This window comes from Denticeps clupeoides, chromosome 8 (genome assembly GCF_900700375.1).
Source record: "Denticeps clupeoides chromosome 8, fDenClu1.1, whole genome shotgun sequence".
In the NCBI taxonomy this organism is placed as follows: domain Eukaryota; kingdom Metazoa; phylum Chordata; class Actinopteri; order Clupeiformes; family Denticipitidae; genus Denticeps; species Denticeps clupeoides.
In genome coordinates, this window is record NC_041714.1 from 2,445,974 (window position 1) to 2,459,500 (window position 13,527).

At 43.8% G+C, this 13,527-nt stretch overlaps 1 protein-coding gene across 5 annotated transcripts in view; it reads left to right on the forward strand.

The window, feature by feature from the left end:
- The window catches only part of arfgef3 (ARFGEF family member 3), a 28,639-nt gene that overhangs the window by 6,677 nt on the left and 8,435 nt on the right, over positions 1-13,527 (forward strand). For 3 of the 5 annotated variants that reach the window (XM_028989239.1, XM_028989242.1, XM_028989240.1), the window contains exons 11-30: positions 53-165; positions 763-1,697; positions 3,058-3,224; positions 4,104-4,269; positions 4,486-4,593; positions 4,762-4,977; positions 5,112-5,222; positions 6,431-6,581; positions 8,116-8,403; positions 8,799-8,932; positions 9,015-9,160; positions 9,824-10,003; positions 10,538-10,679; positions 10,779-10,901; positions 11,109-11,212; positions 11,450-11,594; positions 11,874-12,002; positions 12,109-12,285; positions 12,550-12,664; positions 12,861-12,963. In XM_028989239.1, the coding sequence (XP_028845072.1) occupies positions 53-165; positions 763-1,697; positions 3,058-3,224; positions 4,104-4,269; positions 4,486-4,593; positions 4,762-4,977; positions 5,112-5,222; positions 6,431-6,581; positions 8,116-8,403; positions 8,799-8,932; positions 9,015-9,160; positions 9,824-10,003; positions 10,538-10,679; positions 10,779-10,901; positions 11,109-11,212; positions 11,450-11,594; positions 11,874-12,002; positions 12,109-12,285; positions 12,550-12,664; positions 12,861-12,963 (3,753 nt within the window). The remainder of the gene's footprint in view (positions 1-52; positions 166-762; positions 1,698-3,057; positions 3,225-4,103; positions 4,270-4,485; positions 4,594-4,761; positions 4,978-5,111; positions 5,223-6,430; positions 6,582-8,115; positions 8,404-8,798; positions 8,933-9,014; positions 9,161-9,823; positions 10,004-10,537; positions 10,680-10,778; positions 10,902-11,108; positions 11,213-11,449; positions 11,595-11,873; positions 12,003-12,108; positions 12,286-12,549; positions 12,665-12,860; positions 12,964-13,527) is intronic. The other 2 variants (XM_028989241.1, XM_028989243.1) reach the window with 2 other exon arrangements.

Sequence of the window (13,527 nt, forward strand, 5' to 3'; positions counted from 1 at the left end):
ATCCTGAGCAAGCCCATGGGATTTCACGTGGTTCACTTGTTTTTTTTCGTAGATCCTGGGTAGCCCTCAACGTCTCTTTGACCTCGCTGGTCCGTGTGTAACTGAACCAGAAACAAGGAAGAGGTCATTTTCCAAAAGGAAGTGTCATTTGGACCTGCTGAAACTGTAAGCCCTCACACAAACATATAGAAGTCTTGGTCAAAAAACTAGGCCAATTTTTTTTTAACTATACAAAGCTACATGTTATGTTCTAACTCAAGATGTTCTGAATGTGGACTGACAAGGAATATTTTTTTTAGCATTAATTCTAGCAATTCATTAAAAAATTAATCATAAAAAGTACATAAGGTTCAAATCAAGGCCCAAGACTGAGGTAGAGAGGCTATCTGTATGCAGATTGATGCAAACACTGCATCCACAACACTCATAACAGTGGCACAGGTGAGGGCAAAATGGAACCAAATCGAAACATGACTAGAACAAAAGGGAAGACATGAAGTGTTGCAAATGTTCCTCTTTTAAAATGTACTAGTGCATCTCAAAGATTAATATTGGGGAAAAGTTTTTAAATTTATATATGCTTTATTTTAATTAGTTTTTTGTTTTAATGTTTATGATTCCCAAGCATCTTCATATATACAAATACTTGCTTGCAGGATTGAAGTTTTTACCCTTTTGAAATAAATGTATGATTTTCCTCACCATATTCTCGCCAGAAGAAGCTTGTTTGCTCATGCTCATTCTCTGCCATCTTTATCACAGTGTGATGGATGGAATGACTGAAGCGTGTGTGAAAGGTGGGATTGAGGCTTGCTACGCCTCCGTTTCCTGCGCCTGTGCCCTTCTGGGTGCCCTAGACGAGCTCAGCCGCGGGCGTGGCCTCCAGACTGAGCAGGCCCTTCACTTGCTGAGGCGCCTCGATGAGCTGAAGGAGGGGGTGGAGTCCACACGGGAGTCTATGGAGATCAACGAGGCCGACTTCCACTGGCAGCGTCGCGTTCTCTCCTCAGAACAACCTTCCTGGCAGCCTGGAACCAGCGAGCGGAGCCCTGACATCAGCATTAGCGTCACCACAGACACAGGGCAGACGACCCTGGAGGGGGAGCTGGGTCAGACCTCTCCAGAGGAGAGTGGCGAGGAACCTCGACTCCCGTCACCTTCATCCTGTGGGACTGCAGTCGATCCTGACTTGCCAGCTTGTACAAGAGAGACGGGAGTTGAACCTGGTCCCCAACCAGATGTAGTGCAGAGGAGCCATGCGCTCGTTTACCCAGATATCACCAACTTCTTGACAGTGGAATGTCGGACGCGCTCTCATGGCTCACGCTACAGCGAGAGCAACTTTAGCGTGGATGAGCAGGACCTCTCGCGAACCGAGTTTGATTCCTGTGACCAGTACTCCATGGCGGCCGAGAAGGACTCCGGGAGGTCAGACGTGTCTGACATGGGCTCTGACAACGGCTCGTTGGCAGACGAGGAGCAGACCCCACGTGACTGTCTTGGCCACCGCACACTGCGCACAGCTGCGCTCTCGCTCAAACTGCTGAAGAACCAGGAGGCCGACCAGCAGAGTGCCCGGCTGTTTGTTCAGTCCCTAGTCAGTGTTCTCCCTCGCCTGCTCAACCTCCGCAGTACCACTGATGTGGACGTCTCTCTGCAGAACTTCTCCTCCACCTTCTGCTCTGGCCTACAAGCAGGTAGTGTATCTAGAGTGGTTGTTAATAAGAACATTAGGGATAAGTACTGAATATTGTGATTATCACCAATATGGACAGATTTATTAATAGGTAAGTTGTTTATTTTTTCAATTGTTCATTTGCATAGCCATCATATCCATCCATTTGAAAGTGAAGGGATTGCCATTGTGCATTGTGAAACACTGCAGCACAGTACACGGTGCACACAACGAAATGTGTCCTGCTTTTAACCATCACCCTTGGTGAGCAGCCATGACAGGCACCTGGGGAGCAGTGTGTGGGGACGGTGCTTTGATCGGTGGCACCTCAGTGGAACCTTGGCAGCTCAGGATTCGAACCAGCAACATGATTACAGGGCCCCTTCCTTAACCCCTAAGCCACCACTGCCCCACTGTAGCTTGTCCAGCACATGAATGGAGCATGTGTAGTTTAATTAAAATTTTATTTAACAAAAAGATAGAAAAAATTATTCTTTTTTTAAATTGAATAAAATCATTTGATGAATTTGGCGATACAGTTGTTTTTAAAGTTTTGATGATAATGATAGAAGTGATCTTTAGATACAAAGCAAGTCAGGAGTTGTGTGGGCTAGTCTGTATTTGTATTTGAGAATTTATTGTTTTCCGGCATTGTTGCATTATGTATAAGGGCCTGGTTTATTACTGTCGTAGTAAATAGAAATTTGTGCCAGTTCTACTTGCATGTCACCTTGACTTTTGGCATAGGACCCAGCGTCCCATGACCCTGAAATGTAAAAAATATACTATATTGTAAATATTCTTTAGGTCATATTGCCCAGGCCTAAAAACCTAACCAAACCAAAAACTGGTCAGTGTCCATCTTGTCCATCCATAACCTGTAGTTTCTAAAGTTACAGACTATCAAGACATTTCTTTCCTAATCTGATTGAGACTCTTTTCTGTTCTTTTGTTGGGTTTTAACATGTGCTTTACACATCAGTTTATTTGAACAGTTTCCCTCCAGGGCCGATGTGAAATGTTGCTGACAGTCTGGAGGCTTATGTTTACTGTGGGTGGAACAGGAATTGCGCTTTAATCATTAGCAAACAGAGCTGTGCTACTTGTTAAAATGAATGTGTGTGGTTACCATAGCAGCCAAAGCCAAATGTAATCAGCCACGTAGGTCACTGTGTTTCTGATGTAAGTGAACATGCAATGTGTTGTCTTGAATAACATATTTTAATAGTAGAAAAATTATCTAATTAGAAAAATGTTGCTGGATTTTTATTAAATTTTTTGGTCACCTCAGCCAACAGAAAAGGGTCCCTCATTGCTAGTCGAAACATTTCCATTAGATTTGAACGGAATTACTTCAATGTTCACAGTGCCTGTTCTCACAGGTGGCATCCACTCCCCAGGCTTCGAGGGCAGCGAGAACCTGAGCTGCCAGGCGCTGATGAATGCTGATGGCCTCTACCTGGTGTCCTACTACGCTCTGCTGCTCAACCTCAAACTCTGCCGCTGTGACTTCTACCGCAGGAAGCCCATGCCGGCACTCATCACACTGGTAATGAGCGAATGTGCTCTGACACTTTAGTGGACGTAGTCATTACCTGCCACATAATAAATGTCACCAGGAGAGCATAGCTAAAAAATGCTCGGCTTCCTGTTTGATCTACTTTGGGTTTATGTGTGTGTTCTATATGTTTAGCCAAAATAACTGCTTAGCAATCACCACACGTAATGTTGTGGTTCTAGATAGAAGTCAGCTAAAATGACTTCTTCAAACATTTTTGGTCCATTGAGTTGGCAATGTTGGTCTTTTCCAGAACATGCTCGGTCGTATTCAACACTACTTTTACACTGTACATATAGTAATGCGGAGGACTAGCGGGTAAGGAAACTGACATTTAACCGAAGGGTTGCAGATTGAGAATGACAAAGAAAATAATCACTGTGACTTTCATCTTCAACAGGACACATGCAGGAACTGCCAGTTCCTTTCAGTGCAACTTAACTCTTCCTGGTGCTCCTTGGTTGATCAGAGCGATTTTGCTGGTTTCATACCTGAATAACACATTACTATGAAACCCAAACTTTCACACAGAAAAGGGTGAGAATAGTCAAGTCGAGTTGAGCCACTGTATTGGTGTATGGATCTCACAATCCTGATACAGTGAATGGTGTATGTTTATTATTCACTACGAATAATCTGCCTTTTACAATGAATATGCCAGTGATTATTTGAAATCTGGACAGTCCTAGCGTTCCCCATTGGCTCTACATCTTGGCCCTGTTTTCCATGGTGCTGTGTATAATAAGGTGTTTCTTTTGGGCATGTGAGGGATTCAAAGCAGATTGGTAGATGAAGGGTAAGACCTTCAGAAAGGATTTTCTGGGATAATTTGGTCGTCATGGTTCATGCCATTTGCTTGGTTCCCTGCAGAAGGAGTTTGTGCGTCAGATCCAGAGCAGCGGGATTCTTGTGGTCCTGTCTCAGGCCTGGATCGAGGAGCTCTACCATCAGGTGTTAGAACGCAACCTGCTTGGGGAGGCTGGGTTCTGGGGCTCTGCTGAGGACCATACCCTACCCCTGATAACCATGTTGACTGGTGAGCACCTAATGATGACTTCGTAAAGGTTTACTGTTGTTGCTATGAAAGTGTGGAAGGATGTTTCACGAAATCACCATTATGTTTAGAGTGGCTTTTTCCAACTGCTGGTGGCGCATTAACATTTGAAGAAAATAATGGGATTGTAGTGATTTTAAAGGTTATGTTCACCAAAAAATCTTTCAAATTCCTTCTATGATCCCCATCGCTCTTCAGATATTGATGGCCTGGGCAGCAGTGCCATAGGAGGCCAGTTGATGTGCAAAGCCTCCGCACAATCATCTTTCAGCTGCTCTAAAGCCATGGGTGACACACTGATGGCAGGTATGTGCGATGCCACCATGACATTTTCAGTTTTTCTTTACAATGCCTTTGATGTTTTTTATGATGAGTTACTATTTATGAAAAGTTTTAGATATAAACGGAGGAATCTTCAGAACACAGAGCTGAAATGTCAGACCTTTGTAGAGCTTTCAATGGTGCTGTTTGTAGGTATGGTGTTTGCACGCTACGTCCTGACTGGATGCTGGAAGAACCTGATCGACACGCTCTCCACCCCGTTGACGGGGCGCATGGCAGGAAGCTCCAAGGGCCTGGCTTTCATCCTGGGGGCAGAGGGGGTGAAGGAGCAGAACCAGAGGGAGAGGGACACCATCTGTCTCAGTCTTGATGGCCTCCGCAAGGCTGCGGCACTCAGCTGCACGCTAGGTACCTGACCCAGCCCTTGCTCACATGGAGCGAGAATTAATAATCCTGAAGATTAGTCCTCTTTTCTTTTCAGTTTTTAGGGTTTTGTTTACACTGCATCGACACGGTCCGGGTTGTGTTTGTGTGTGTTTTAGGTGTTGCTGCCAATTGTGCATCAGCTCTGGCCCAAATGGCTGCAGCCTCCTGTGTTCAGGAAGAGAAGGAGGACAGGGAGGTGGGGGACATGTCAGACACCATCACTCAAGGTACCATCAGACTCTAATGTCCATTCATGTAACAATTTTCTTTAAACCCACAGACACTCATAGTAAAGACAGAAAGTGGTCTTGCACACTCATCCATAACATTATGATCACTCACCTAACACCTACCTACAGCGACTGCGACAATGTACACTACCAGTAAAAGTCTAGTCACACACCTGTGGCAGTCATGGAGACTAAGATGGAGCAATTTTGAAGAATTCAATGCAAAAAAACATATTTAGTAATTGCTTCCAATTACTAAATATGGCGAAAGCGAAGTATGTTTGATGAATCTGTTTTTTCCAGAGTTGCCTCATTTTACCATGGCTGCTTTTTACTGTCATCATCAAAAGAGAATACGAATAGGCGCATCCAAACCTTTGACTGGTAGTGTTGCTTGTCAAAGTAAGATCTATATGAACGCAGGTTTCACAGCAGAACACAGCCCACAATCCTCAAGCCCATTTTTCCTGTATGATATGCCATGTTATCCCCAGGTAAGTGTCCATGATAACATGATTCATCAGACCAGGACAGCCTCATTCATTACACTGTGGTCTAGTTCTGATGCTCATATGCCTGGAATGTGAGTCAGACTGGTCTGTAACTACACAGTCTCATGTACAACAAACTTTGACACTATCAGAACCAGCATGAACTTTTCATGCAATTTGAGTTGAAGTATCTCTTCAATTGGTTCAGAGCTGCAGTTTTGGTGATGCTGTGACCCAGCTGTTTACTAATGATATCACATCTGTCTAACTTGAATCCTTATACTTATACTTTTTTCTGCTTCCAACACCTCAACTTCAAGGGCAAAATCATGCTCTTTAATAAATCCCACCCACCAATGCCTCTGTAACAATCTATTTATGTTATTCTCTTTACCTGCCATATTTGCATGGCTTATCACTGATCAGTTTATTCTACTGCATTAGTGACATTTCTACAGTCATTTTTACCCATTAGACTCACATGCTGGCCTAGCGGTGGTGGCCTAGTGGGTACTGAAGCAGACCCGCAATCGGAAGGTCGCCCTGAGGTGCCACTAAGCCTTAAATGCGGAGGACACATTTCATTGTATCACCATGTGCTATGCTTGGTGTGCGCCACAATGACATGAAAATGTAATGAAAATGCTGGCATGTTGTAATCCCTTAGCTGTTAATGCCTGTGAGCCTCCTGACTTTTGCCTGTATATCCATCAGTTAAACAGCGTGTGGAGCAGAAGTTGGAGCAGATCAGTCGGCCTCAGGGGGTGCGGCTGCACACAGCACATGTCCTCTGCATGGACGCCATCCTAAATGTTGGGCTGGAGATGGGAAGCCACAATCAGGACTGCTGGCCACACGTCTTCAGGTACACTTATCCCATCTTCTGCACTTTGAATTTGTATTTCATTTTAAAAAATTTAATCTGTATTTTATTTGTTACAAATTCTACATAGTTGTGCTTTGATGTACAGTCATGGCTAAAAGTTTTGAGAATGTGAGAACCAAGACTGGTTTTCACAAAGTTTGCTTCCTCAGTGTTTTTAGATCATTTTGTTAGTTGTTTCTGTGCTCCATTGAAGTATAATTACATGTATTTTATTTTATTTTATTTAGTTTAAAAGGCTTTTATTAACAATTACATCAACTTTATGCAAAGAATCAATGTTTGCGGTATTGGCACTTGGCACTATTGGCTGATGGTGACCCATTCCTTCACAATTAGTGCTCGGTGTCTGTTATAATTTGTGGGTCTTTGGTTGTCCACCCACCTCTTGAGGATTGATAATAACATGGACCCAAAATTTCAATGTTTTGTTCCCCGAGCCACTTTTCCCGTGCCATAAGGTCAAAGTTCTCACTTTGGCTTTATGGCACGGTGCTCCATCATGCTGGAAAAAGCATTGTTCTTCACCAAACTGTTCTTGGATGGTTTGGAGAACCAGTTGCTGTCGGAGGATGTCTTGGTACCATTCTTTATTCATGGCTGTGTTCTTTATGCAAAATTGTGAGTGAGCCCACTTCCTTGGATGAGAAGCAGCACCACACATGAATTTTTCCAGATGCCCCAAACAATCGGAAAGGGGCTTCATCAGAGAAAATGACTTTACCGCAGTCCTCAGCAGTCCAATCCCTGTACTTTTTGCAGAATATCAGTCTGTCCTTGATGTTTCTCTTGGAGAAGTTGCTTCTTTGCTGCCCTTCTTGACACCAGGCCATCCACCAAAAGTCTTCACCTCACTGTGCATGCAGATACACTCACACCTGCTGCCATTCCAGAGCAAGCTCTGCACTAGTGGCACCCCGATCCTGCAGCTTAATCATCTTTAGGAGAAGGTCCCAGTGCTTGCTGGACTCTTGGGCTCCCTGAAGCCTTCTTCACAAGTTTTTGATGATGTGATAAATGGTTTATTTAGGTGCAATTTTAGAAGCAGCATTATCCTTGCCTGTGAAGCCCTTTTTATGTTACACAATGATGAAAACCTCATGTGTTCCCTTGCAGGTAACCATGGTTAACAGAGGAAGAACAATGATTTAAAGCATCCAGACAGCTATACTAAGAGGTGTTAATGAGAGGATCACTGAGATTATCTCAGCAGGTCCTTTTGTGGCAGGGATTCAGGGATTAAGTTCATTTTCATGGCAAAGAGGGACTTGCAAATCATCTAATCACTCCTTATAACACTCTGTAGTATAAGCAAATTGCCATATTAAAATCTGAAGCAGCAAACTTTGTGAAAAAAACAGTACTTGTGTCATTCCCCAAAGTTTTGGCCCTGACTGTACAATTTGATTGTTTCGCACTTAGATGCGCATCAAAACAGCAGCACCAAGACCGACAAAAAGAGGTAGTCTTAATTCGAATCAAATTGCAAACTCTGGATTGCTCCCACTCTCCGCAGGGTGATCGAGTATGTCAGCTCACTGGAGCACACCCACTTCAGAGATGGCAGCACTCAGCCACCAATGGCCATATCGCAGGCACAGCAGGCCGTGGACCTGGAGCCAGACCGGGAGCCGAGCACAGAGAGGGAGTTGGGCCTCAGCCACCCAGTCATCCAGCCCCTCTCCATCCCAGAGCTTCTGCAGGAGGCAGGCCGGGGAAAAGGCCTGGAGCTGCGTGGGGGCACCCTGCTTACAGGCACCAGCGCTGCCACAGCTGTCTGCGCTCTGTCCACACAGGCAGACAGGTAGGACCATTTTACAGGAGATATCCAAATTTTCATTTGTTTTCTAACAGTTGCCTTTAAAATGATCACAGATGACTGGGTCCATCATCCCAGCAGGAAAACGACACTAGTCACTTAACTGTGACTTAACCAAACAACAATCTGAAGTAATTAATAAAAGATGTTAATCAGGTTTATGTACATTATGGAATGTTTGAACTGTATAATCTTTCCTGTTTTCCTTCCTGTTCTTGTGTCCTCTATGATTTAGAATACTTGTTCAGTTATGATTGATATTTAAGAGAGGTTGATGCCTGATAACATTTTAAATACCCTGTGGTTAAGAAAAAAAAAAAACAGCATTAACCTCTGAGCTGTCATGCTGTAGCCGTAGCCATCATTGTGCTTGTCTCCAGGCTCTTTGAGGATGCTGCCAACAAGCTGAACCTGGTAGGGCTGGTGGGGTTCCTGCACCAGCTGAGGAAAGCTTCGCAGTCCCAGCTGTTTGATTCTGTCACTGAGACAGGGGACTATTCTCTCGCCATGCCAGGTGGAGCATTCACTCCTCTCCTGTCTAAATTGCTAAGAGAACTAATAAGCTTTCAGTTTCGACTGTTGGTTTATTTTTGAAGGTGAGGCGAAGTCGACACAGGACCGGCGCAGTGCGCTGCATCTTTTCAGACTTGGAGAGTCCATGCTGCGCATTGTCAGAAATAAAAGTCGCCCACTGCTACACATGATGCGAGCCTGGAGCGTTGTAGCACCCCACCTGGTGGAGGTAAGACAGAGCACAGAGACAGTCCACGTTAGCAGTCCTGTTTACATCCCTCATATTTTTTGTCTATACAAATTATTCTATATAAATTGTGAATACAAAATTGTGAGTTTCATGACTGGTTTCTGTAGTCACAGCCATTAACTGTATATTGATAATTTTGTAATACGTCTTGAAAGCCTTAAACACTGTCTGCTAAAACAACTGATTCGTTTAGCAGCTGATTCATATCAGATACCTAAAATTAACCACAGAGCATGCATTAGAAGAACAAAATACATTCCAATAAAATTCCCACTTAGCAAAAGATGGCAGGTAATTTCAAGTCTGATGTCTGATTAATTTGCTCTAATAATGGCAAATGTTACCAACTTCTGACTTGCTCGGTTTGACCAGGCACTTCACTTCACCTCATGTGTGCCAGTGTTGTTGTGAAACCACAATATATGTATTACAGAACTTGTCTTTTAAACGGGTAATTTTACAGATGGCCCAGCATAAGCTGTGGCCTGGAGTCTGTCTGTCTGATGTTGATAAGTAAACATTGGACCTGATTAAAGACAGGATCATACCGAACCTAGATTAGTATTGCATTCAAATATTAGAGCACCAACAGCAATAATCACTTCATAGTAAATGCTTTCCTCCTCTGTCTGTCTTCTTCAGGCCGCCTGCCATAAAGAGCGTCATGTTTCCCAGAAGGCTGTGTCCTTCATCCATGATGTGCTGATCGAGGTGCTGACCAGCTGGGCGGAGCTGCCTCATTTCCACTTTAATGAGGCTCTTTTCCGGCCCTTTGAACACATCATGCAGCTGGAGCTGTGTGACGAGGATGTCCAGGACCAGGTGAGCATAGACCAGATGTGACCTTGCCTGGGGCAAATGTTCTGTAGCCTTCAGTTCGTACTGCATCTCCCATTTCAGGTCCTTTTACCTAATGTTTCTGTTTGTTCACAATCATAACTAAAATGGCCATTACAAGTAAGGCTGGTAGCAAGCTAGTGGATGATAAGACACCCGCCTATGAACCAGAAGACCAGAAGACCCTGGTTCAAACCCCACTTACTTCCATTGTGTCTCTTAGCAAGACACATTTACAGCATTTATCAGACGCCCTTATCCAGAGCGACTTACAATCAGTAGTTACAGGGACAGTCCCCCCCTGGAGCAACTTAGGGTTAAGTGTCTTGCTCAGGATTTGAACCTGAGTCTTCTAGTTCATAGGCAGGTGTTTTACTCACTAGGCTACTACTTAACCCTGAGTTTCTCCAGGGGGACTCCCTCTAACTACTGATTGTAAGGCACTCTGGATAAGGGCGTATGATAAATGACATTAATGTAAGTATCTCTGACCCTCTAATCTCTGCACGTGGCCTGCAGGTTGTCACCTCCATTGGGGAACTGGTGGAGATGTGCTCACCTCAGATCCAGTCGGGTTGGAGACCCCTCTTCAGTGCCCTGAGGACAGTGCATGGTAGCAAGACTGATATGAAGGATTATTTGATTGGCGAATATTCAATGGGTAAGACCTACATCATGTTTTTGTTGTCACATAATTCATTTTGAAAGGAAAAACTATTTAAGCAGTTTTTGAATAATTTGAATAAAACATTCCGAATAGGGAAATCCCAGGCACCAGTGTTCGATGTCTTTGAAGCTTTCATCAACACAGACAACATTCAGGTGTTTGCCAATGCGGCAACGGACTACATCATGTGCCTTATGAAATTTGTCAAGGGTTTAGGTAAGACTTTACAGACATATACTTCTTAAAATATCACTGTACCTCACTGAATGGGTTGTAGCCACTGGTGTTCTGCTCTAGATCCTCAATTCACAAAAAAACTAACAGACATTTCCTTGTGTCGTCTTATACTCAATGCCTGAATATGTAATACTGAAGGATCCAGTCGGGTAGATCCAGTTATTTTAAGACTTGATTTGTTCCCAGGAGAAGTGGATTACAAAGAGATTGGAGACTGTGTCAGTGTGAGTGGCTGCAGCTCCACAGACTTGTGCCTCCCAGCATTGGACTACCTACGAAAGTGCTCACAGGTTACCAGATAAAAACGCATCAAACGTTTTCACTGTCTTAGGTTTTAAAGTGCATGTAATTGTAATGCAAATTACATAATAAATCATTTATTGTCATCATTTCATTTCCTTGTGTATGTAGGAGTTTTTAATGATGACCTGATCAAAAATTGAATTTGACAAGACTAACCAGAAATTTATTTCATTAATTCATCATGCTAATATTGACATGCTGTGGATAAAACCTTCTGTCTGCAGCTACTCGCCAAAATTTATAACATGCCCTCCAAGCCTGTTTTTCTGGGAGCTCGACTGGCCAGCCTGCCTATGAAGGCCCAGGAGCGTTCGATGAGCAGTGAGGATGGCATGGAAGGCATCCTGGCAGAGTTTGACGACAACACAGGTGACAAGTGAAAGCTGCGTACACCCATGGCATATTCTGACGTTGATGATATTTCAGATCATGTTGTAATAAAACATCAGCATGTCATGGCCAATGGTTTGATTATCAGCACATTTCGTAGATTTGACTTCACATTATTTCCCATTCAATCATAATGCATTTAGAGGTTGGACTGACATGCACAAACCAAGACCCTGACTTCTGTTCTGCAGATGTATTCATATTCAGTGCATAATAATATTTTGCCGAATAGTATAAAATGCTGCTGGATATGTACAGGCCTCATCCAAGTTTGGATCCTGCTACTGGAACAGCTGACTGCTGCTGTGTCCAACTGCCCTAGGCAGCACCAGCCCCCAACCCTGGAGCTTCTGTTCGAGCTGCTAAGGGAGGTCACCAGGATTCCAGGTGGGTGTCGTTTTTTCTCTTTTTTTTTTTTTTTTTTGAGGGAAGGCAAAAAAACTGGATGAATAAACATCCACACATGCATTTAAAACTGTTTGTTGCTCCCCAGGCCCAGGGTTTGCCATATTCTCTGTCATCCAACTCCTTCTTCCTGTCATGTCGCTATGGCTACAGCGTAGCCATGGTGATCACTCTTACTGGGACATCGCAGCAGCCAACTTTAAGCATGCCATTGGGCTGTCATGTGAGCTGGTGGTGGAGCACATTCACAGTTTCATCCATTCAGGTGCAGCAACATATTGTTCTGCAATGATTCTCAGTATTTGTATACATTATTGTGCATTTATTCATTTGGCTAAAGCACTTGTTTCTACTGATTAAAAATTGCACCAAGCAATTAAATTTGGTTTAGATGGTTAAGGTTTGCTATACTTTATTGTATTAATTTATTTATGTTGTAAAGAACAGTGTAACTTGCACACAACATAGAGTGGCTGTGGTGTAAATATGGACCCGAAGTCTCTGTATTTAGAAGTTTTATTTGCCATAGACATTGGCTATGAGAACCTCATCAACCTGATGCTGAAAGACCTTTTCAAGCTCCTGGTGGCCTGTGTGGCTGAGCCAGCTGAGACCATCTCTAGAGTGGGTTGCTCCTGTATCAGGTACTCTCTGTTACTAGCATCAAGTGTGTCTGAGTTTTTTGTGCAAAACAGTCCACAACTGGCAACACAGGCTTCATTTTGAATGAGTTAATGCAATTTAAATATTGTATTAACTAAATGTTGTATTTGTGTTCGCATCAAGCGAAAGGAAATCTTCACACAATATAAGTGTCAGCACATGCTTTTTGATTGGCAGGTATGTTCTGGTGACTGCAGGACCTGTCTTCACAGAGGAGATGTGGCGTCTGGCCTGCTGTGCCCTGCAGGACGCTTTCTCTGCCACTCTGGAGCCTGTTAAGGTAGGTATCCACATGATGCAGAAGAAGGCTGCATTCTGAAATTTGTTGCTTCACTGCACATCTTCCACTCAACTGTTTTATTTGCAAATTACAACAGTATAATTCACCCAAAGTAAATAATGATTTATAGCTTATAGATAAATTGTGGGCCCATACAGTGGTGCTTCCAAGGTTATGGGTTTGAATCCCAGCTCAGATTCTTGTGTTTGCATGCTCTCTATGTGTTGGCGTGGGCTTCCTCAGGATTCTCCGGTTTCCTCACACCCTCCAAAGGCATGTAGACTAGGTGGACTGATTACTCTAAATTGACAATCGGTGTGAGTGTGTGAGTGAATGGTGTGAAGTGAAGTGAAGTCACATGTGATGCACAGCACACGGTGCACACAGTGAAATGTGTCCTCTGCATTTAACCCATCACCCTGAGTGAGCAGTGGGCAGCCATGACAGGCGCCCGGGGAGCAGTGTGTGGGGACAGTGCTTTGCTCAGTGGCACCTCAGTGGCACCTTGGCGGATCGGGATTTGAACCGGCAACCTTCTGTTTACGGGGCCGCTTCCTTAACCGC